The sequence below is a fragment of the Accipiter gentilis genome, chromosome 5 (assembly GCF_929443795.1).
Source record: "Accipiter gentilis chromosome 5, bAccGen1.1, whole genome shotgun sequence".
Lineage (NCBI taxonomy): Eukaryota > Metazoa > Chordata > Aves > Accipitriformes > Accipitridae > Astur > Astur gentilis.
The window spans coordinates 43,331,637-43,352,066 of NC_064884.1; the positions used below are offsets into that span (position 1 = coordinate 43,331,637).

At 57.4% G+C, this 20,430-nt stretch overlaps 1 protein-coding gene across 1 annotated transcript; it reads left to right on the forward strand.

The window, feature by feature from the left end:
* Positions 1-982: 982 nt before the first annotated feature.
* ACE (angiotensin I converting enzyme) lies at positions 983-19,039 on the forward strand. The gene is made up of 25 exons (XM_049800809.1): positions 983-1,259; positions 4,604-4,771; positions 6,187-6,274; positions 6,510-6,653; positions 6,901-7,092; positions 7,251-7,348; positions 7,875-8,047; positions 8,346-8,569; positions 10,008-10,152; positions 10,430-10,528; positions 10,762-10,884; positions 11,355-11,566; positions 12,098-12,234; positions 12,520-12,678; positions 13,071-13,158; positions 13,363-13,506; positions 13,731-13,922; positions 14,263-14,360; positions 14,656-14,828; positions 15,295-15,518; positions 15,750-15,894; positions 16,100-16,198; positions 16,619-16,741; positions 17,427-17,614; positions 17,896-19,039. Exons 1-25 carry the CDS (start codon positions 1,050-1,052, stop codon positions 18,090-18,092), a joined length of 3,843 nt encoding a protein of 1,280 aa, XP_049656766.1. The 5' UTR covers positions 983-1,049; the 3' UTR covers positions 18,093-19,039.
* The last annotated feature ends 1,391 nt before the right edge of the window (positions 19,040-20,430 follow it).

Below are 20,430 nucleotides of genomic sequence, written 5' to 3' on the forward strand. Positions count from 1 at the left end.
CATGGGGTCACCCCGTGGGCTCACGCCGAGGGGCTGTGGCTGTGCTCAGCTGTTCTGCAGCACCCAGCGGGGCCAACAAGTCAAGGGGTTTCCCTCTGCCCCCTCCCAAAAAGCTGTCCCCTCCGTGGCAGGTGTCCGCTGTGTCCCCATGGGGTGGTGGCCCTGACGAGGGGTGATGGGCTCAACCAAGCCAGGGCCTAAGCTCAGCCTGGGAACGGCTCCCAGAGCCGGGGCCAAGCCTTGGGGGAAAGGGATTTAGTTAATTAAAAAGAACAAAATAAAAAAGAGAGGAGCTATCAAGCTCACCGGCACGGGTCTGGTTTTCATTCTGAAGGAACTTTTTGTTACTCATTTGTCATCAGCCTAAATCCTCCAAGTCCAAAACATTTGGTGCGATAGGATGGGATTTCCTTCACCAGCAGCAGAAATACTCCGTTTGTCTGGAAAACGAGGTTACGCTGGCGAAGGGGGTTCACTTTGGCAAGAAGCAGCAGGAGATGGACCTTGGCTGCCCCCCAAGCGAACGCTTTCCCTTCTGCGCTCACCCTCGTGTCCCGCGGCGGGTGGCTGGGGCGCTGCCGAGGGGCGTTCACCGCGTGATGCCGGCGTGGGGAGGGGATGTCCTGCCAAGCACCGTGGTCCGGTTGAGCTGTATCCCCCTGCACCGAGCCAGGAGGGGACCGGGACCCTGCAGGGATGGAACTACCTCCCACCTCCACCCCAGCCTTTCTCCTCCTTTCTCTTTTTTTTTTTTTTCCACCTTTCCCTCAATTCTCCTCCGTCTCCTTCCCCAGCCCCCTCCCAGCATGGCCATACGCCAAAGGGACTTTGCACCCCAAGGCAGCGCTCGCTTCCCCGCTCCTTCCCACAAGCCCGGGAGCTGCCGAAGGGAGAGCAAAATGCTCCGGTCTTATCTACGAGGGGAGGCAGGCTCGGTGGGCAGGGTTTGCGCGAAGGCTGCTTGCTTATAAGCAGCCGGCAGCGGAGGCAAAGCTATCTCGCAAGGCACCGAACGGGGCCCCCCCACTCCGTGCACGGCTCCTGCCGCGATGCCCCCGGCGCTGGGGCTGCTGCTGGGGCTGAGCCTGGTGGGTGCCCTTCAGCCCAGCCTCGAGCCCCTCCAGTATGAACCCACGGAGGAAGGGGCCATCCTCTTCGCCGACAGCTACAACAGCTCGGCTGAGGTCGTCCTCTTCAAGAGCGTTTCGGCCAGCTGGGATTATTACACCAACCTGACGGACAAAAACGCTGCTCTGCAGGTGGGTGGTGGGATGGGGGGTGATGTCACCGTGGGGGTGTCCCCAGCACCAGGGTTACTGGGGGGGGGGGGGGGGCTGGGGCACGGTGGGGACACTTGGTGTGGTCCCTTTCCTCCCTGCGGGAGCCTTTCTGGGCACCTCAGGATGGCAAACCAGGGCTGGGACTCGTAGTTCGGGAACCTCAGGGGTTTGCCCCAAATTGGCCCTCGGAGAGCTTCTGCACCGGAGTGACAGCCCTGATCCTGGGACAGACCCCAGGTTATTTTTAGAGGTGGTTGCCTCCTTCAAGTACCTTCTATTTTCCTTTCCCACTTTCCCAGACCGGGGTCAGGTGTCAAGCGTCCTTGTCCCTGCCCGGTGCCACCACATCCCGGTGCTGTGCTATGCCAGAGCCCTGCCAAGTCCCGGTGCCGTGGGCTTTTTGTTTGGGGCGGACCCCGGGAGCCCAAAGTGCGCACAAGCGACGGGGTGGCATCAGGACGGAGGCTGCCACCCTTTCATCCCTGTGTCCCCAGCCCAGGGGATGAAGCCAGCTTCGGGAAAGCGCTCCAGGCTATGGGGAATTAGCTATCAGCCCAGCTACGTGCCGGCAGAGTTCCAGCAGGGAGCAATGCTGTGTGCATCCCACAGGCATTTGCATGTTTTGCCTGGGATTTGCGTGTGTTTGGGCTGGATTTAGTGGGGCAGAGAGTTTGAGCAGCCCGGGAGCTGCTCTCGGTTGGGTGAGCTGCAGTACGGCCCCTGCCCGGCGTGGGCCAGGGAATCACGGTGCCTGGACAGGCTGCAGAGGTTTTCCCGGTTCTTGCTGTGCCTGGGGAACTGCTGGCTGCCCCAGTACCGGGGGCACGGCCCCAGTTCAGGGACCCCAACATCACCCCCGCACTCCAAAAGCTGCCATACAGCCCCAAACCCCTCCGGATCCCCCGGGGACTGGGGGGAGCACAGCGTGTCCCGCAGTAGGAAGGAAACGTGTCTTTCTGCGTAGGGGCAAGGTCATGGCCAGGTCTGGTAGCTGCCAACACGGCAGGAGACCCGAGAGCACCCAAATGCCACTTCAGCCTTTTTATTTTCGGTGAGCTGACACGATGTCTGGTTAGGCATCTGGTGTCTGCTACGGGTATTTCAGTGGGGCTGGGGACTTTAGGGCAGTGCAGGAACATCCCAGCCACGCTGAGTCCAAGGTTAGGGCCAGGAAAGCACCTTTCATGGACTTTTCTCAGGAAGCATTTCCAGGCCAGCCTTCACCCTTTCCTGTGTTAATAAATGCCCGAGGATCACGACCAGGTGCTCCCCGCGATGTCAAAGCTCCCGAGCCAGCCCAGGATGAGGAGGGGATCCAGCCCCTGAGATCAGCCCACTGATGGGGCAGCAGGGAGGTGTGCGGCGGGACGGGGAGGCGCTGACTCCTCATGGGTTAACAGCTGGCCGGCACAACCCAAAAGGCTGAATTTAGGAGATCCCCTGGGCCAGGAAAACCCCAGACACATCTATAACACCTAAGCCAGGCCACCATGGTGCGGGTTCCTCCAGGAGCTACGACGAAGCAGCAGCCCCCAGGACAGACAGAGGGATGCTGGAATGACAGACAGGGAGCTCGGCTGCCGGAGAAGGATATGTACCATCTCCTGCAAGCTGGGGCGTTGGGCAAGAGGATGGAGATGGTGTTTGGGGTTCTCATGGGTGCAGGACTTCTCTGGGTGCCTGGGCCAGAGCAGCCCCAGCACCGTGGGCCACATCCTGTGCTGTTGAATCTTTACTGTGCAACCAGGAGTGGGGAGGGACTGGCGTGGGGGGGCTTTGGAAGGGAGATTTGGGGGCTGTGGGCAGCCAGGGGCCTCTGAGCCCCCCCAGAGGGGCACCCCCCCCCCACTGAAAGAGCTCCCAGCTGTGGGGGCAAAGGGCCAGGGCTGGTGGGCATGGCCGTGGCGTGGGGGTCTTGGGCAGTGCCGCCAGCCTCGGCTCGCTCCACCGGAGCTGTCAGGAGAGTTTAGGGTACGATTTGCCTGACCAAACACAGGCGCCTGTTCAAAGAGAAGATGAAACACAGCTGGACTCTGCTTCCTACAGCTCCCCCGGCTCCCCAGCCGGTAAAGATATCCCCCGTTTAGTGGGGTGATGCAAGAGCATCTTGCTCCAGTGCAGGGTGTCTGTGGGGCTGGTGGGAGGATCAGGGCCAGCTGGTACCCAGAGTGATGCTTTGGGTGCTGGGATGTCCAAGGGAGGTGGTGGGTGCCCGGCGGTGGGCAACCAGAGGCACCCAGCACTTTCAGCATCCCTGCCCCTGGGTCACCTGGCCCGGGCAGCGGCTAACCCCGCCGCACCGTAACTCCCTTCCCTCCCTAGTGCCAGCCGAGGGAACATGAAGATTAAAATAAAACAAACCAGGCTTGTTGAAGCCAGGCTAAAAATGCCAGGAATAACAACTAATGAGCTCCATAAATCATGGTGGGACAGCACCCAGACAGCAAACAGGCGCTCTGCACCTTCTCACTCCATCCTGCGCATCGCCCAAGCCGGGACACTCTTGAAAGGTCAATGTTTCCCAAAAATACAGCTGACACTGACCACGCTGGGATGCGACTGCCCACAATACACCCCGTCCCAAAATCGTGGCCGCTGGCCACAGCTCCAGCTGCCTAAATAACCCCCCACGGTGCAGGCAGCTCCCGGCCATCCCACAGCCCTGGGAAGGGACGTCAGGGCTGGCAGGAGATGGGTAACAGGGAGAGACCCAAAACCAGGGTCTGGGTGCAAATGGGTGCCCCTCTGCAAGGTGAAACCCAGATGTGGCACTTCTAGGGCATGGGCTGCAGACAGCCAAAGGAGAAATGTATAGATCTAGCAAGGAGGTATAGGAAGGAGAAAAGTGAATGTGGCATCTTTCCTTTGGGCGTCTGCAAAGGTGAGAAACAGCGGGAATAGGAATAAAATGAAGCCAGGCTTCAGACCTCCTTCTGAAACTGGAGTCTGGCAGCTGCCAGAGCCAGCGTGGGAGCACCTGGACACCCTGCCCACACGCCGTGGACACCCCTGTCCCAGCATCCCCACCCCATCCAGGCCACGACACCCCAGAGCCGCCTCCAAAACTTCATCACCTTGGCGGGTGCTCGCCGGGAGCGCTGCAGGCGAGCGGGGACTGCAGACAGTGCCGCGTCGGCTGGAAGCTGATGTCTCTGTCTATGAATGTCACGGACTGGGGACAGCCCTGCTTGCCACCTCGTGTCCCGTCCCCTCTGGCTCCCACAAACCCTCGTGGGTCTGAATCCGGCCCTCCAAACCGTTGCCTGGGTGGTGGCACGTCCCAGGGCTGGTCCTGAGTCTCCATGTCCCCTCTTGCCATGCAGGTCCAGGCGTCGCTGGAGGAGCAAAACTTCATGGAGCTGTGGGGGAAGAAAGCCAAGGAGCTCTACGGCAGCATCTGGAGCAATTTCAGTGACCCGCAGCTGAGGAAAATCATTGGCTCCATCCAGACCCTGGGACCCTCCAACCTACCCCTGGAGAAGAGAGAACAGGTAGGCGAGGTGCCGGCGAAGCCCTGGGCATTGCTGGGGTGCTGTGAACCCCCTTAAAGGGATGTTTCCCAAGCCTCCAGACTTTGTTGCTGGCCCATTGCCTCTCCCTTGCATTTTGGATGGTCCCCCTGGCCTCTGCGGAGGGAAGACGATGATGGAGGGTGGAGATGGCGTGCTATCTCTGGGGAATGTGGGGTGCCTGCTTGCCCCGTTATCCAGCCCTAACCTCGTCTCAGAGCTATCCCAGTGGTAACTGGAGATTTCCTGCTTACACAGAGCAGTCCTGGGCGTCACCTGGAGACCAGCCAGGCTGTGTCCATGGCCGGGGGCCAGCTGGCTCAACCCCCCCACCCCGAGGTTCCTCCGGGATACTGAAAAGGAGGGCTCCTGCACTGCCACCTGGGTCCTGACCCCTCCCTGCGAGCCCAGAAATGCTGTGCCTTGGTGACACAGTTCCGTGCTGGGGACTTCAGGACATCCTGAGCGTTTCCCATCACAGTCCTGAGCTTTCAGGGTAGTTTACCTAAACGCGACATGATTTCAATTTCCACGCATGAAAATATTGCCCAGCCCAGGCTGACACTGGCAGCCACTTGCCTCCGCATGAGCGCGGGGACGCTGGCACTCCCATCCCCTCCATCCTGGCCCATGGCTCCCTGACAGCCCTCCCCACCAAAACCCTGGCAAAGCCCAGCGATACAACCCTTTCCAGAGAAGTGCTAGCCCTGGTTCCTTCCAGGAAACCCATCCCTGCCCTCTCCCAGATAACAGACATCACCACGTCTCCTCCCTGCACATCAGTCATTTCTCCCCTGTCCCCAGGCAGCTCCATCCCACAGCCACCACCGTCCCCTATCTCCATCCCCTCTTCCCAAGCCAGAGCAGAGGAATGGGAGCAGAGAGGGACAGAGAGGAGGAATTTCCTTCCCTGGGAATGGACTCCCCAGGCAGGTTCCAGGAAACCTCCTGTTGCTATTGTTTGCTGTTGTTGAAGTTCACAGAAATAAATCCCCCTCCTCCTCCTGCTTTTCTTATGGGTTTTTGTTTTGTTTTGTTTTGTTTTACCCGCTTAGATAAACAGGCCGTGCCGCAGCCCTGCTGACAAAGAGTTTTATAAATAGTCCCGCTCCGGGACACCGTGAGCCCTCACGCCACGTTTGAGGGGGGTTTGGCGAGCAGCTGTGCAGGGGTTGTCTATCCCAAAGAGCCTCCCTGCTCCCACCATGCAAAGAGTGTAAAACTCTGGGTGATAACATGCTTATCTCACCAAAAAACGTGCTGGGTAAACACACCGATGTTCCTCCATATCCGTCCAAACACACACACACATGCTCCGGAGCTGGGAATTCTGTAGATCCCTCCTGAAGGGCCATTCCCATCCCCTTCCAGCCCCAATGTCTTCTCCTTCCCTGCAGTACAACACCATCCTGAGCAACATGGACAAAATCTACTCCACGGCCAAGGTGTGCCTGCCCAACAGTACCTGCTGGGAGCTGGAGCCAGGTATAGTCCTTGTCCCTCCACACCTGAGGGGTGCTGAGCACCCCGTGGCCATGAGTTTGTCCTGGTCCCCACATTCCCAGCGGGTTGGGGTTGGCAGGTCCCATCCATGTTCATCAGGGTTGTCCTGGGGTGAGTATGGATCTGGCACAATGGTGGTGGCACCTCTGCAGAGCTGTGGTGGGATGTGACCTCCTCCTGCCCCTCTCTCATGCACTACTTGTCCCCTCTGTCCCAGACATCTCGGACATCATGGCCAACTCCCGCAGCTATAAGAAGCTGCTCTATGCCTGGGAGGGGTGGCATAACGCCGCGGGCAACCCGCTGCGCGCCAAGTACGAGGAGTTCGTGAAGCTGAGCAACGAGGCCTATCGGATGGATGGTATGAGCGGGATGGGGGGGATGCAGGGGGTGGTCAGGGATCAGGGGTGGGAACTGCGGCAATGGGGTGCCCTGCTGCTCTCCCCGTCCCGCATGCTGCTGGGCATCCAACTTCCATTTCCCCGGTGCCAACACTTTGGAGAAGGGGCAAAAACCCTACTGCTGTCCCAGGGTCCCAGCTCTTGGGGCTGGGTCAGGGGGAAGCCCCCGGGGGCCAGTGCTGGGCATCATCACTGCCTCCCTGGCAGGATTTGAGGACACGGGAAGCTACTGGCGTTCCTGGTACGACTCAGTCTCCTTCGAGGATGACCTGGAGCATCTCTACAACCAGCTGGAGCCACTCTACCTCAACCTGCACGCCTTCGTCCGGAGGAAGCTCTATGACTACTACGGCCCCAAATACATCAACCTGAAGGGTCCCATCCCCGCTCACCTCCTTGGTAAGAGGAGGGACCCTCCCAGCCTGTGCCCATGGGTGCTGGTGAGGACAGAGGGGCACACACAGGGCCATAGTGGGACAGGGAGGTCCCAGTTGTCACTGTGTTTCTTTTCCTCCCAACCTACCACCAGGTCTGCTCCAGCTGTTTTCTCTCCTCAGGCAACATGTGGGCTCAGCAGTGGAACAACATCTATGACCTGATGGTCCCCTACCCTGGAAAGCCCAACCTTGACGTCACGAGCACCATGGTGCAGCAGGTGATGGACTGAGGGACTCACTGGTGGCACCAAGGGGGACAAAAACAGGGGGTGCTGGCCAGGGCTTGCACATAACATTGACCCCATGTGAGTGGTTTCTCATACCTGCATAGGGGACAGCAGAAAAGCCATATCTGGGAGGGGAAGGGACAAAGCAATGACCCCATTCCCCCTCTGACGATGACCAAAGAGGCAGTGGGTGGGCAAAGAGGAAGGACAGTGTGGTGGGACTGGTGCCAGTCCCTGGGTTGGGGGCTGTGTCCACACCATCACACAGCTCCAAGCCTTCCTGGGGCATCAGCCCTGCTCCCCTATTCTGTCCACGCTGGGTGTCAGCACCACTGTTCAGTGGTTCTTAGGAATGTTCACCCCATTTCTGGTGCCAGGGGTCCCCATCAGAGTGAGAGGGGCAGGACCCTTAGAGGGACCCACCTCAACTCCTCGGTGCTGGGGGAGCATCAGAGGCAACGTCCAGGGCATTGTCAGCCCCTTCCACAGTCGTAACCTACTGCCTGCTGCCCACCAGGGCTGGAATGCCACGCACATGTTCCGGGTCTCAGAGGAGTTCTTCACCTCCCTGGGGCTGCTGGAGATGCCCCCCGAGTTTTGGGAGAAGTCCATGCTTGAGAAGCCAACGGATGGGCGGGAGGTTGTATGTCACGCTTCAGCCTGGGACTTCTACAACCGCAAGGACTTCAGGTGCGTGGGGACGTGCAGGGGCCCAGGACTACAGGGTGGCTAAGTCCGTCCTCCATCCCCCTTGGTGGTCACCATTTTGGGTCCCCCCAGCCTGGCCATGCAGACTAATCTGTCACCTTCTGGGGTAAGGTCTTGGGGCACCACGCTGCCCTGCCTTCCCCTCCACTGGGTCTTTTCCTTTCCCCATGGGGTGCTGCCACCCTCTCAGGGACTCCGGAGGGTCCTTCCCATCGAGGGTGTGCGCAGGCAGCCGGGGTCCCTCATCCAGCTCAGGCGATGCTCTGTTTCCACCCGGCAGGATCAAGCAGTGCACGACGGTGACCATGGAGCAGCTGTTCACGGTGCACCACGAGATGGGCCACGTCCAGTACTACCTGCAGTACAAGGACCAGCCCGTCTCCTTCCGCAGCGGGGCCAACCCTGGCTTCCATGAGGCCATCGGCGATGTCATGTCCCTGTCAGTCTCCACCCCCAGCCACCTCAAGAAAATTGGTCTCCTCAACAATGCCACTGAGGACAAAGGTATGGCAGCCACCCTGGGGAGCTGGGCGGCCTGGAGGGCTCAGGCACTGCCCATGCACCAGGAAGGGTTTGGGACATGCCAGGGTGGGCCACAGTCTGGCAACGCAGCCCAGAGCAGGCAAGACCCTCTGGGTGGTTGTGTGCCTTTCACCCGTGCTTGGTTCCATGCACAAACCCTTCTTGTCTCCATGGGTCCATGTAGGATCCATCTTGTCTCCATGGGTCCATGCATAACCCCTCCTTGGCTCCATGGGTCCATGTAGGACCCTTCATGGATCCATCCTCTTCACCCTCAAGGGCAGGAGGGATGCTCTCCAGAGCCTGTCTGTTCCCTTCCCTTCTCCATCAGAGCCCCAAACCTGAAAGCAGCATCTCTGTGCTTGATCGGCTTTGACCTTCCCAGTATTTCCCCTTCCCTCGCCAAGAAACATCCACCCCAGGAGCTCTCGATGTAGCTCTGCGGAGGAGGCACTGAGCGCTTACGTGCGCAGTCATGAGGACAGTCAGCGGGTGACGTGTCTGCCTGCCAGCCGGCACAGCGGAGGAGGACTTGTCGCCGCAGGGCACTGCCCGGCTTGGCAAGAGTCTCTCCCCCCGCCCAACGTCTCTCAGCCGACACGTCAAAGCAGACGGCGGCAGAGGAAACCAAGCATTTGCAGACTCCTGCCGCAGGCAGCTGCTTTGCGGAGGAGGGACGGTCCTGGGATCCTCCTGCCTTGTCATTAAATACGTTTCATGACAGGGAAGCCATCATCGCAGCAGCCAAGAGCACTGGGCCAACACTGCGTGAACACCACGGAGCAGATGGTCCCCGCCTCGAGGCATCGCTGCCCGACTAACCAGCCTTTGGCAGCCGTGCCACCATGGCGATGGCAGCCAGTAGACCCTCAGGGCAGCGCTGCCAACCCCTCTCTGACCCCACAGCTTCAGCTGGGTCTCCAGCGGGTCCTCCGCCGACCTTCTTTCCCTGGGTTTCCTCGAGGCAATGGGGAAAGGAGATGTCAGATGTCATCATCCCCTGTGCTCCCTGTCCTAGAGTTGACTCTGGTTCGGGGTCTAAACCACGAGATCCTTTGCAGTGGTGTGACAGCCCTGCAGATTAAATTCCCTTCACCCTGAGGCCCCAGGGTAATTAGAGCTACACTCATCAAAGACCTTCCTACTCTGAGAGCCAGGCTGAAAGTAAGGGGACGCTGTGCTTGTCGCTCCCATCGTCCCCACTCAGTAAAAAGGCAGATGTTGCCCCAAGTAGGAGCTGTATCTAGAGAAACTTTCTGTATCCTACACAGCCTTCTCTAGGGACCAAAATTACATATTGAAATGCTGTCCTCATTTCGCATCCAGATCTGCTCACTCTCTTGCCCACAAAAAGTCTAGTGGCCATAGTACTGTCCAGCCATACTCCTTCCCAACCTGGTTCAGGCTCTGTTTCATGCAGAGAGCAACATCAACTATCTGCTGAAGATGGCCTTGGAGAAGATTGCTTTCCTACCCTTCGGCTACCTCATCGACCAGTGGCGCTGGAACGTGTTCAATGGCCGCACGCCCCCAAACCGTTACAACTATGACTGGTGGTATCTGAGGTAGAGGACAGTCATCAAGGGTGGATGGGGGTGGGGAAGGTGGGGAAGAAAAGGAAGGCAGGAAAGAAGAAAGGAAGGAAAAAAAGGAAAAATTAGCCATGGAGATGGCTGGAGACCAATGGATAGATGGGTGGGTGGATGGATGGATGGAAATACATGGAAGCACACCCTAATTGTGCAGATTTCTTCAGCACTGTGCCTTCCTTTCCCATTCCCTGCCTTGATTCTTCTGATCCCTTATTTCCATGCTCATGCTTTTGTTCTCTGTTGTCTACAGAACCAAATACCAGGGTATCTGTGCTCCGATTTCAAGGAACGAAAGCAACTTTGACCCTGGAGCAAAGTACCACATCCCTGGGAATACCCCTTACATCAGGTAGAGGAAGTGCTGGCAAGGGGACGGAGGCTTGGGGACCAGAGAGAGTGGGAGCTCAGCTCTGTGGGCAGGGACTGGGACGCGTTGCTCCTGCTCAAGACACAGAGACCGTCCAATGCTTGGGACCACAAATGGTGGGAAGCTGACGTGCGGCTGGGTGCCTTCCCCCATGCCCTGGGACTTGTCTGCTTCCCTTTGTCCCCAGTGGTCACCTTTATAGTCTTCCTTGGCAGGTACTTTGTGAGCTTCATCCTCCAGTTCCAGTTTCACAAGGCGCTATGCCAGGCGGCCAACCACAGCGGTCCCCTGCACACCTGTGACATCTACATGTCCAAAGAGGCTGGAGCCAAACTCAGGTGGGAGCAGAGGAGGGTTGGGACAATCGCCACGGGCAGATGTGTGCGTGGAAGCTGATGGTGTGCAAAGGAAGGAAAGAAGAAAGGAAGGAAAAGTGGCTATGGAGGTGGTTGGAGAAATAGCTTTGCAGATGGATGGATGGAAATACATGGAAGCACTGGGGTGGGGTGGGTGGTCCTCACCAGAGTACTGCTATTGCCCGTGTGATGAGCTCCCACCCAGACAAGAGGTCACTAAAGCACATTTAGTTCCTATTGACTTCCTGGGTGTTAACAAATGCATGAGTATGTGATGGGGAGTCCTCAGTCCCCATACACAGGACAGATGGGGGCTTCAGAGGAAGTTTCCAGTTTCACGTCCCGCTCAGGAATAGCACCTTCAGCCCTTGTGATGCTGAGACACCACCACTGCTTTTCTCCCATCCGTCCCCTGGCCTCATGCTGGCTTTTGCTGACCCGCTCCTCTGTAGGGAAGCGTTGAAAGCTGGGTCTTCCAAGTCGTGGCAGGAAATCCTCTTCAACCTCACTGGCACGGATAAGATGGATGCTGGGGCCCTCCTGGAGTACTTCAGCCCTGTCACCAACTGGCTTCAGGAGCAGAACAACAAGACCAATGAGGTCCTGGGCTGGCCTGAATTTGACTGGCGTCCCCCCATCCCTGAAGGCTACCCTGAAGGCATTGGTAAGGCTGCAGCTCCATTCTGGGTCTGGGGAGGGGCAGGAAGAGGTGTCCCAAGGGACATCGCTAACCCCCAGGCAGGGCAGTGCTGAGGGAGGTCTCTGCTGTGGGTGGAGGAGGTCTCCATGCCAGGAAGGAGAAAGAACCAGCTCCATGTTGTGGAGGAAGCAACTGCCATTAGCCAACCCCTTGACATACCGTTGTCTGAAGCTGTGGCCCTGCCACTGTAGCAATGCCACCAGCCATGGTGTGACAGGGCATCTGTTTTCAGCTGCATCCTTTCTGCTCACATGGGAGGGTCTAGGGCATGCAGCTTGTCCTGTTATCCCATCCTCTGCCCAGTGGGACACCCCAGCAGTGCCCCTCTGCTCTCATTTCTTGGCTCAACCTGCTGCCAAGTTGTGGCATCCTTCGATGGACCTGCAGTTCTGGGAAAAGCTCAGCCATGGCTTCTCTATGGGGTTGTGCTCTTTCAAAGAGAAGGACTCTCCTGACCCACCCGCCCCCCCTTCCCCCATTTATCTACTCCTCTAGACAAAATAGCAGATGAAGCACAAGCTAAAGCGTTCTTGTCTGAGTACAACAGCACGGCCGAGGCAGTGTGGAACACCTACACCGAGGCATCCTGGGCCTACAACACCAACATCACCAACCACAACAAGGAGATCATGGTATGGGAACAGTCCTGGGGCTGTGTGGGCAGGCAGTTGGTACCCAGGGCATTTTTCAGATGAGCTCTGAAACCCAGGGCAGCCTCTGCCCCTAGCCAAAGGGTAATGTTCCCAACCAGGAGGTGCCTTTTCCATGAAAACCCTCGTCGTGCCATGAGGTACCCACAAGGGCAGCCAGAGGGAGGTTGTCAGTCATGGCATGCCAGGTGGTGTTTCTAGGGATGTCCTTGTGTCTCAGGGATGTCCTCAAAGTAACTCCTCTTCTGTCCCCCCCTGCCCTTGCAGCTGGACAAGAACTTGGCCATGTCTAAGCATACCCTTGAGTATGGCATGAGGGCCAGGCAGTTCGACCCCTCCGACTTCCAGGACCAAAGTGTCGCGCGCATCCTCAAGAAGCTGAGTGTCATTGAGAGGGCAGCCCTGCCCGAGAATGAGCTGAAGGAGGTGAGCTGCAAAGGGACAGAGCAGGATGGGGTGTCCCTTGCCACTACCCTGTGTGGAGACACAGGCTTCTCCCAAACTTTAGGAAATGCCACTGGGCAGCCACCCCCTGCCCTTGAACGAGGTGATAGTTTGGTACCTTCTACACAAAGCCAAGGTCCTTGTCTCCAGGGTTTCCCACCCAAAGGTTGCCTATCCCAGGCTGCAGTGGGACCTGGCTGCTTGGCACATTGCTTGTTCGCCCCAGTCCCTCCTGTATTAACTCCACTTTGTCTCCATTTGGGGGCCTCAGAAGGGACCAGAGGAAAACACCTGAGAACATCTCAATGGGCTGTGACATTCTCCAAGAGCAGGAGCAAGGATAACCAGCTTACATGATCTGATTTTCTTTGCAGTATAACACCCTCCTCTCAGATATGGAGACCACGTACAGTGTAGCCAAGGTCTGCAGAGAGAACAAAACCTGTCACCCACTGGATCCTGGTAAGATCTGGCAGGGTGTCCAGTAAGTCATCTGCCACAAGCCCAGAAAGGAGGGAATTTTTTAATATGGGCACGGAGAAAGGTCATGAAGGGGCCTTCCCCCCTTCTCTGTTATGGCCCCTGAGCAGCACGCTGGGTCTAGCACCATTGCATCAGTCCAGCCCATCCAACAGCATCACTTTGGCTTCATTGCTTTCTCTCCAGACCTCACAGATATCATGGCCACCTCACGGGACTATGATGAGCTCCTCTTTGCCTGGAAGGGCTGGCGGGATGCTTCTGGGAAGAAGATCAAGAACAACTACAAGCGATATGTGGAACTGAGCAACAAGGCAGCTGTGCTCAATGGTCAGTGCCCAGTCCCTTAGAGACCCACCACGGTCTTAAGCCCCTGTGAGCCGAGGATTGGGCTGATCGTCCAACTGAGGGTCAAAATCTTGAGGGTGTGGAGGTCCCACCAACTCCCAGGAGATCCACTGTCTCATAGATACGGAGGGACCTGGGGTGTCTGATCAGTAAGACTTGCCCAAGAAGGGCGGTGTCTGACAGCTTCTGCTCTTGCCCTACCACAGGCTACCCAGACAATGGGGCCTTCTGGAGATCCCTGTATGAGACACCCACCTTCGAGGAAGACCTGGAGAGGTTGTACCTGCAGCTGCAGCCCCTGTACCTCAACCTCCATGCCTACGTACGCCGAGCCCTATACAAAAAGTATGGTGCAGAGCACATAAACCTGAAGGGTCCCATCCCTGCTCATCTGCTAGGTAAGGGCTCTGCTCGAGCAGAGCTGCGTCTCCCACCAGGCATAGTTTGCTCCAAGTCATGTCAAGAGTTGAGGCTGGTCTCTGTTCAGCTCTGGCCAAAGGGGCCAAGGTCCCATGAGATGGGTCTGCAGAGGCCAGCCTGCCCCCGGGAAGGGCAACACACTCAGCGTGACTTGACCTCTCCTGCACAGACAGGCTACTGCTTGCATCACCCTTGTGCCGGCAGGGCAGGGACGAGACAGGGTGATCCACCCTGTGCAGGAGTTGGGAGTAGCTGGTTGCCTTTGTTCTTCTTTCCCTGTCTCCCTCCTGCCATACATTGTCCTCCTGTGCTTCCCAGGCAACATGTGGGCCCAGTCATGGTCCAATATTTTCGACCTGGTGATGCCTTACCCAGATGCCACCAAGGTGGATGCCACCCCGGCCATGAAACAACAGGTCAGTGCTTTTCCAGCCTGCTCTGGGCAAGCCCCTTGGGACCAGCACCCTTTGGCTGTTGTCACCAGTCATGTTCCCAAATGTTCTGGTGCTGCCAAAAAACCTCCATGCCTCATCTGTATTCTCTACCCACCTGGCTATGCCAAGGGCTGGATCCAGCTCTAGCTGCCCCCAAGAGATCTCCCCTGCCCAGAGGAATAAGGCTGTCCCTGGCCTCTCATCCTTCCTGCAGCCCCCAGCACCTCTAGCATCCCCCATTGCCCCTCACCAGGTCCTCTGTCTGCTCTCTCCCCAGGGCTGGACACCCAAGAAGATGTTTCAAGAGTCAGACCGTTTCTTTACCTCTCTGGGCCTCATCCCCATGCCGCAGGAGTTCTGGGACAAGTCCATGATCGAGAAGCCAGCAGATGGGCGGGAGGTGGTGTGTCACGCCTCAGCCTGGGACTTCTACAACCGCAAGGACTTCAGGTGCCCATGGGGAGCAAGTGGTGGCCCTAGCTGACGTGGTGCTGGGGCAGATAACAGTGACTTGGTAGAATATGGGCACGTGGCCTGATGCCACCGCAGTGTCTCTTGCCCTATGGCTGTGGCAGCCCCACTCTGGTATTGCCACTGGTGCCCAAGATGTGGGCATTACTAGCAGGAGGGCCCATGGTGGATGGAGAGCAATAAATGTCTTCCTTGCCATGCAGAATAGAAAAGCCAGTGAACAGGGATAGGGAATGGGTAGAGGCAGCAGGAGATGCCGGAGAAAATAGAGAGACCAACCCAATTGAGCAGGGCCAGCTCAGCCTGGCATCAGATGTGGGGTGGGGACATGTGGAAAGGGAGGCCAAAGGGAAAAAAGAGCTCAAGAGGGTGTGTGATTGTTCCTGGAGATTTTCACCCCAGCACTGCCCTCTCTTCTCCCCGGATCCCACATGTCCTGGTCCAGGATCAAGCAGTGCACCGTGGTGAACATGGACGACCTAATCACAGTGCACCACGAGATGGGCCACGTCCAGTACTTCCTGCAGTACATGGACCAGCCCATCTCGTTCCGCGATGGGGCCAACCCTGGCTTCCATGAAGCCGTCGGGGATGTCATGGCTTTGTCCGTCTCTACCCCCAAGCACCTTCACAGCATCAATCTGCTGGACAAAGTCACGGACAACAAAGGTGAGCTGGCAGGGGAGCACCACACGGCAAAGGGGGGGTGTTGCTGGGGGCAGCTGGAAATGCAGAGGGTCAGGATGGGCTGGGCAGGGTGGAAGGGACATGCGTGGTGGATTTGTATGCATAGAGGGGACAGGATCTGGTGAGGACACCCTGCTCTTGGGCAGAATGACCCATACAGGGTGGAGAGGTGGGTACAGCATTGCCTTGCTCACACCTTCCCACCTTGGGCAGAAAGTGACATTAACTACCTGATGAGCATTGCCCTGGACAAAATCGCCTTCCTGCCCTTCGGGTACCTCATGGACCAGTGGCGCTGGAAGGTGTTTGATGGGCGGATCAAGGAGGACGAGTACAACCAGCAGTGGTGGAACCTCAGGTGTGCTTGAATTCAGACCCCTCTTTGGTGCAAGGGCCTTGGCCATCATGCTGCTGGGTGTTTTCTCCCTGTGGTCCAGTTGGTTGCAATTGGACACAATGGGATACATAACCCCTCACACTGTCCTGACACCCTGCTGTGTCCCCTCCCAGCTTACCCCAGCTTCTCCTCCCCATGCTGGGCTAACTCTCCCTCTCTGGCCCAGGATGAAGTACCAGGGCTTGTGCCCACCAGCACCAAGGTCTGAAGATGACTTTGACCCTGGGGCAAAGTTTCACATCCCTGCCAACGTCCCCTACATCAGGTAAGCAAGCAGGACTGGGGCAGGAGGGACACCACTTGGACACAGAAGCAGGATCTCCAGTTCAGATGCCACTGATGGCACCTTGTTTCATGGCTGGTGGGATGCTTGGTGGTACCACCCTGAGGGTGCTGGGCAGCTCTGGGGACCATGACAGAACCTGGAGATGAAGGCTGGATTTGGGGGAATTTCTCCCTGTCTGAGGACGATGGGTTCATCCACCCAGGCAGCCATAAAACACATGTTAAAGGAGAAATGCCATCAGCGGATTGGACTGAGTTGATGCAGGTGGAGCTCCAAAGCCAGTGATGCTCCTCCAGACCAGGAGGGTGCAACCAGGGGATGAGGGAGGCCACATCCTCTCTTGCACAGCCACTAGAAGGGTCCATTCCAATGTCCTCACCCCTCTCCACCCCCCACCAGGTACTTTGTCAGCTTCGTGATCCAGTTCCAGTTCCACCAGGCTCTCTGTGCGGCAGCCAGGCACACGGGTCCCCTGCACAAGTGTGACATCTACCAGTCCAAGGAGGCTGGGAAGATCTTGGGGTAGGTGTGTGGGCAGGGCAAAGACAAGACATTGATGCCCCCAAAAACCTTAAAGCCAGCCCAACAAGACGGGGGGCAACGCAGGCCCTGGTCATCCTTCCCCTCCCTGCCCCAGCATGGGACGCTCTGCTCCCTGGTCCTGGGGTGGGGGCAGGGGGGACCCCAGCCAGGGGCACCTTGGGCTGGGTGCTGGGGCTGTGATTGCAAAAGCAGCCACTAGATGGTAGCTGGGACCCTGGCAGGTGGAAGTCTCCCTCTGTCCTCCTCCTCCTCCTCCTCCTCCTCTTCCTCCTCCTCCTCCTCCTCCTTCTCCTCCTCTTCCTCTGCAGCCCCCTGTTCCTTAGGGAAAACAACCTCTTGCTTCAAGAAAAGCACCTGCAAAGTTAACTCTTTCACCCAGGAACTGCTCTGCATCAGGCTGGATTCACTGGAGGGCTTTAATCCATGCAAACACCTCCCCCCCCCCCGCCTTCTGCCCCATGCAAAACCTCCTTCCCTGTGCCCTGGACTGGCAGTCCTGTGGTGCTGAGGGCACAGACTGTACCCAGGGCTGCTGATAGCAAGAGGCCCAAGCTCTGGGGAAAAAGGGAAGGGCTGGTGGCCAAGAGTGTGATGGGGAACCTACTGGGACTGGTGGCCGAGAGGATGATGGGGAACCCACTGGAGCTGTTTTCTCCTGCCACAGGGAGGCCCTGAAGCTGGGTTTCAGCAAGCCATGGCCCAAAGCCATGGAGGTCATTACTGGGCAGCCCAACATGTCAGCTGATGCCCTGATGAGCTACTTTGAGCCACTCATGACGTGGCTGGTGGAGGAGAACAAGAAGAACGGGGAGGTCCTGGGCTGGCCTGAGTACAGCTGGACTCCTTACACAGGTATGCAGGGCTCAGCCAAGCACAGCAGGTCCATGATGGGGCAGAGCTCAGCCCTCACCAGGGCCATGATGAGGCATGTGGAAGAGATGGAGTCGTCTTGGTGCCCCTTGGCCACTCCAAAAACCACAGGGTGTTTGGATGCTTTTCCCTGATTTCCCATGGAGCTGAGTCTAAATGGGACGGGGCATCCAAGATACCAGCAAAGGGAGAGCTGGTGACTCAACACACCCCAGCCCAGAGCCACCGGTACCAACCATGTCCCTCATTTCTCCATTTTCCAGCCACTCCAGCCCAAGCCAGCGCCAGCCAAACTGATTTCCTGGGCATGTCCCTGGCCAGCAATCAAGCCTCAGCAGGTGCCTGGGTCCTGCTCGCCCTGGCACTCGTCTTCCTAATCACCACCATCTTCTTGGGTGTCAAGTTCTTCTCAACCAGGAGAAAGGCCTTCAAATCCAGCTCAGAAATGGAACTGAAATAAGACAGCCATCAGCAGGGGAGCATGGACAGGGTGCAGGCATGGGCATTTGGCCAGGCTGGCAGCTATGCCATGGGCACATTTGCCAATGAAGCCATGGGTTTCCACAGCCCAGTACTCCTCTCTCCAATCAGGTCAGAGGTTTTTTTCCACTATGCAAGAGCCAAAGCAGAAAAGAGCTATTTATTTGTCAACGTCTGCATCAGGGGAAAGAGAAATTCGGGCACCGGCAGGCACGGAGCTGCCCCTGCGCCCAGGGCTAGGAGCTGGTCCAGTCTGGGCACTCACCAGCCATCTCCAACCCATGGGCAAAGCCACAGAGACTTCAAGTGACAGAGGGCAGTTTGGGGAGAGACAGAACACATTCCCACCCCCGGTTTGCCTCTTGCCAGGCTGTTCGCTTGCATGGATGAAAAATAAACCCATGTCTGGCCACCCTCAGAGAAGCAGCTCGGCTCCTTCTTGCAGGTGGGCTGGGATCTCAGTGGGACAGGGCTCTCAAGCAGGAGAGCTGCCACCCCAACCCAGTGCAAATACAGATCCCTGGGGACCAGCCTGGCTTTGGGGCAACACACCTGCAGCACCCAACCTCCCCATCATGAAAGCTCAGCATCCCCTTGCAGCATCTCCATCCTCCCCTAAACCATGGCTCCCATCGCAGCTGACAGCTCATGGGTTCACCATGGAGCACGTGCCTAAGGAAGGGGCTGAATCGGGGCCATAAATCCCCAAAGTCCAGGCCTGAACTGTTCAAAAGGTTGTGGGGTCACCAAGCCCAAGCTGGGACAGGGCTGGAGCTCGTGACTGCTGTGACTCCAGCACAGGAATGACATGCCTTTACATAAGAGCCGGGGGGGTCTCCGAGGTCAGTGATCACCTCCCACCCTCCAGCTCCTGATTATCTTGGGATCAGCCGCGCTTGAGGCTTCCTCCCCACACTCCCCCCTGCCTTGTCTTTCTTCTGCTTCTGTAAATAAAACTTCGTATTTGTTCTGCAGTGATTAGGTGCAAAACTAATCCCAGGCTGGGGATTATTGCAGCCTTAAAGAGCTGTGATCTGCTGCGGCCCGGAGCAGCAGGGGAAATGAGGGGATCTAGGATGATCCACCCATTCCCCTCCCATCTGATGGCCTCTGCCCTCGGTCATGACTTCCATGGGGAAACTGAGGCCCGGGAGAGGTTCACTGCGCCCGGGAGAGGAGCAGAAGGCAGGTGTCTGCCTGCCCACGCTCAGGTTTTTGTTTGCTTTCAGTCCTCCTCCGAGCACAGCATGCTCACGAGGAGGTGAAACCCCAACAGCTCCTCTTTCTGCCACGATCCTCAGACCCAGGGAGCAGCCGCCCCAGATGCCTGCACTCACCCTATGTCCTTCCCACGGCCACATCCTGATGCGTCTGTTTTATATCCCGGCACACCAGGCACCGTCCTCACCCCCCCTTCCCGGCAGTGCAATGCTTGCGGAGCAGAGACCTGGCACGGTGAGAGCTGGGTTTGGAGCCAAGTGTATTTTCAGCCTAGGAAAGCAGGCTGGTGCAGGTGTGCTCCATCCAGCTCAGCTCCTCACTGGTAATTTCGAGGCCCCTGGCTCCTTTCTGCCCCATTAGTGGAAGAAAAGAGGTCTCCAATATTATCAAGATCCTACACATTTCATGAAAATTGCTTTCTGGAGGGGAAAAAAAAAAAAAAAAAAAGAGCCACACCGAACACTCCCACTCAGGAACTGCAACACAAGCTCAGCCCTAATTATACATCAGAGAATCCACATAGGAGCTGACTCTGTCCTGGAATGGACAGTGGACAAGGGTTGGTGATGGGTGCGCTGAGCCGCGGCCTCCTGCTCAAGAGACAGAGAGACAACCCAAGCCCCCAGTCCATCCAGAAGACAGGGGTGGACACCAGGTCACCTTCAACACAGGTTCAAGGTCCACCCAGGAGATGGGGCTGGACACAAGGTTATGCCCAGCCCAGCCCAGGGGGAGGCTCAAGGTCCCAACTTGAGCTTAAATGAAGCTCCTAGGCCATGGGTGGGGGGGTCCAAGTGAAGTTTTTCAGGGCAATGAAGGGCTGCTGGTGCCCTGAGGGCTCTGCCAAGCCGGCAGCAATGTTTTACAAGATACCTTTAAACCGAGGATGATTTCCCTTCCCCGTTGCAATAACATCTGGAGAGATTTTGCTGCCTTCTGGCTCCCACATCATGCTTTCTGCTGAAATTAGGAGGCTTAGTGAAATTACTCCCTAAGGAGGGAAAAAAAAAAAAGAAAAAAACAAAAACGTAAAAGCAGAAAAAAGGAGATTCCCCCTCAATTCATATAACTCCTTGACGGGGAGCTCAGGAAGCAGC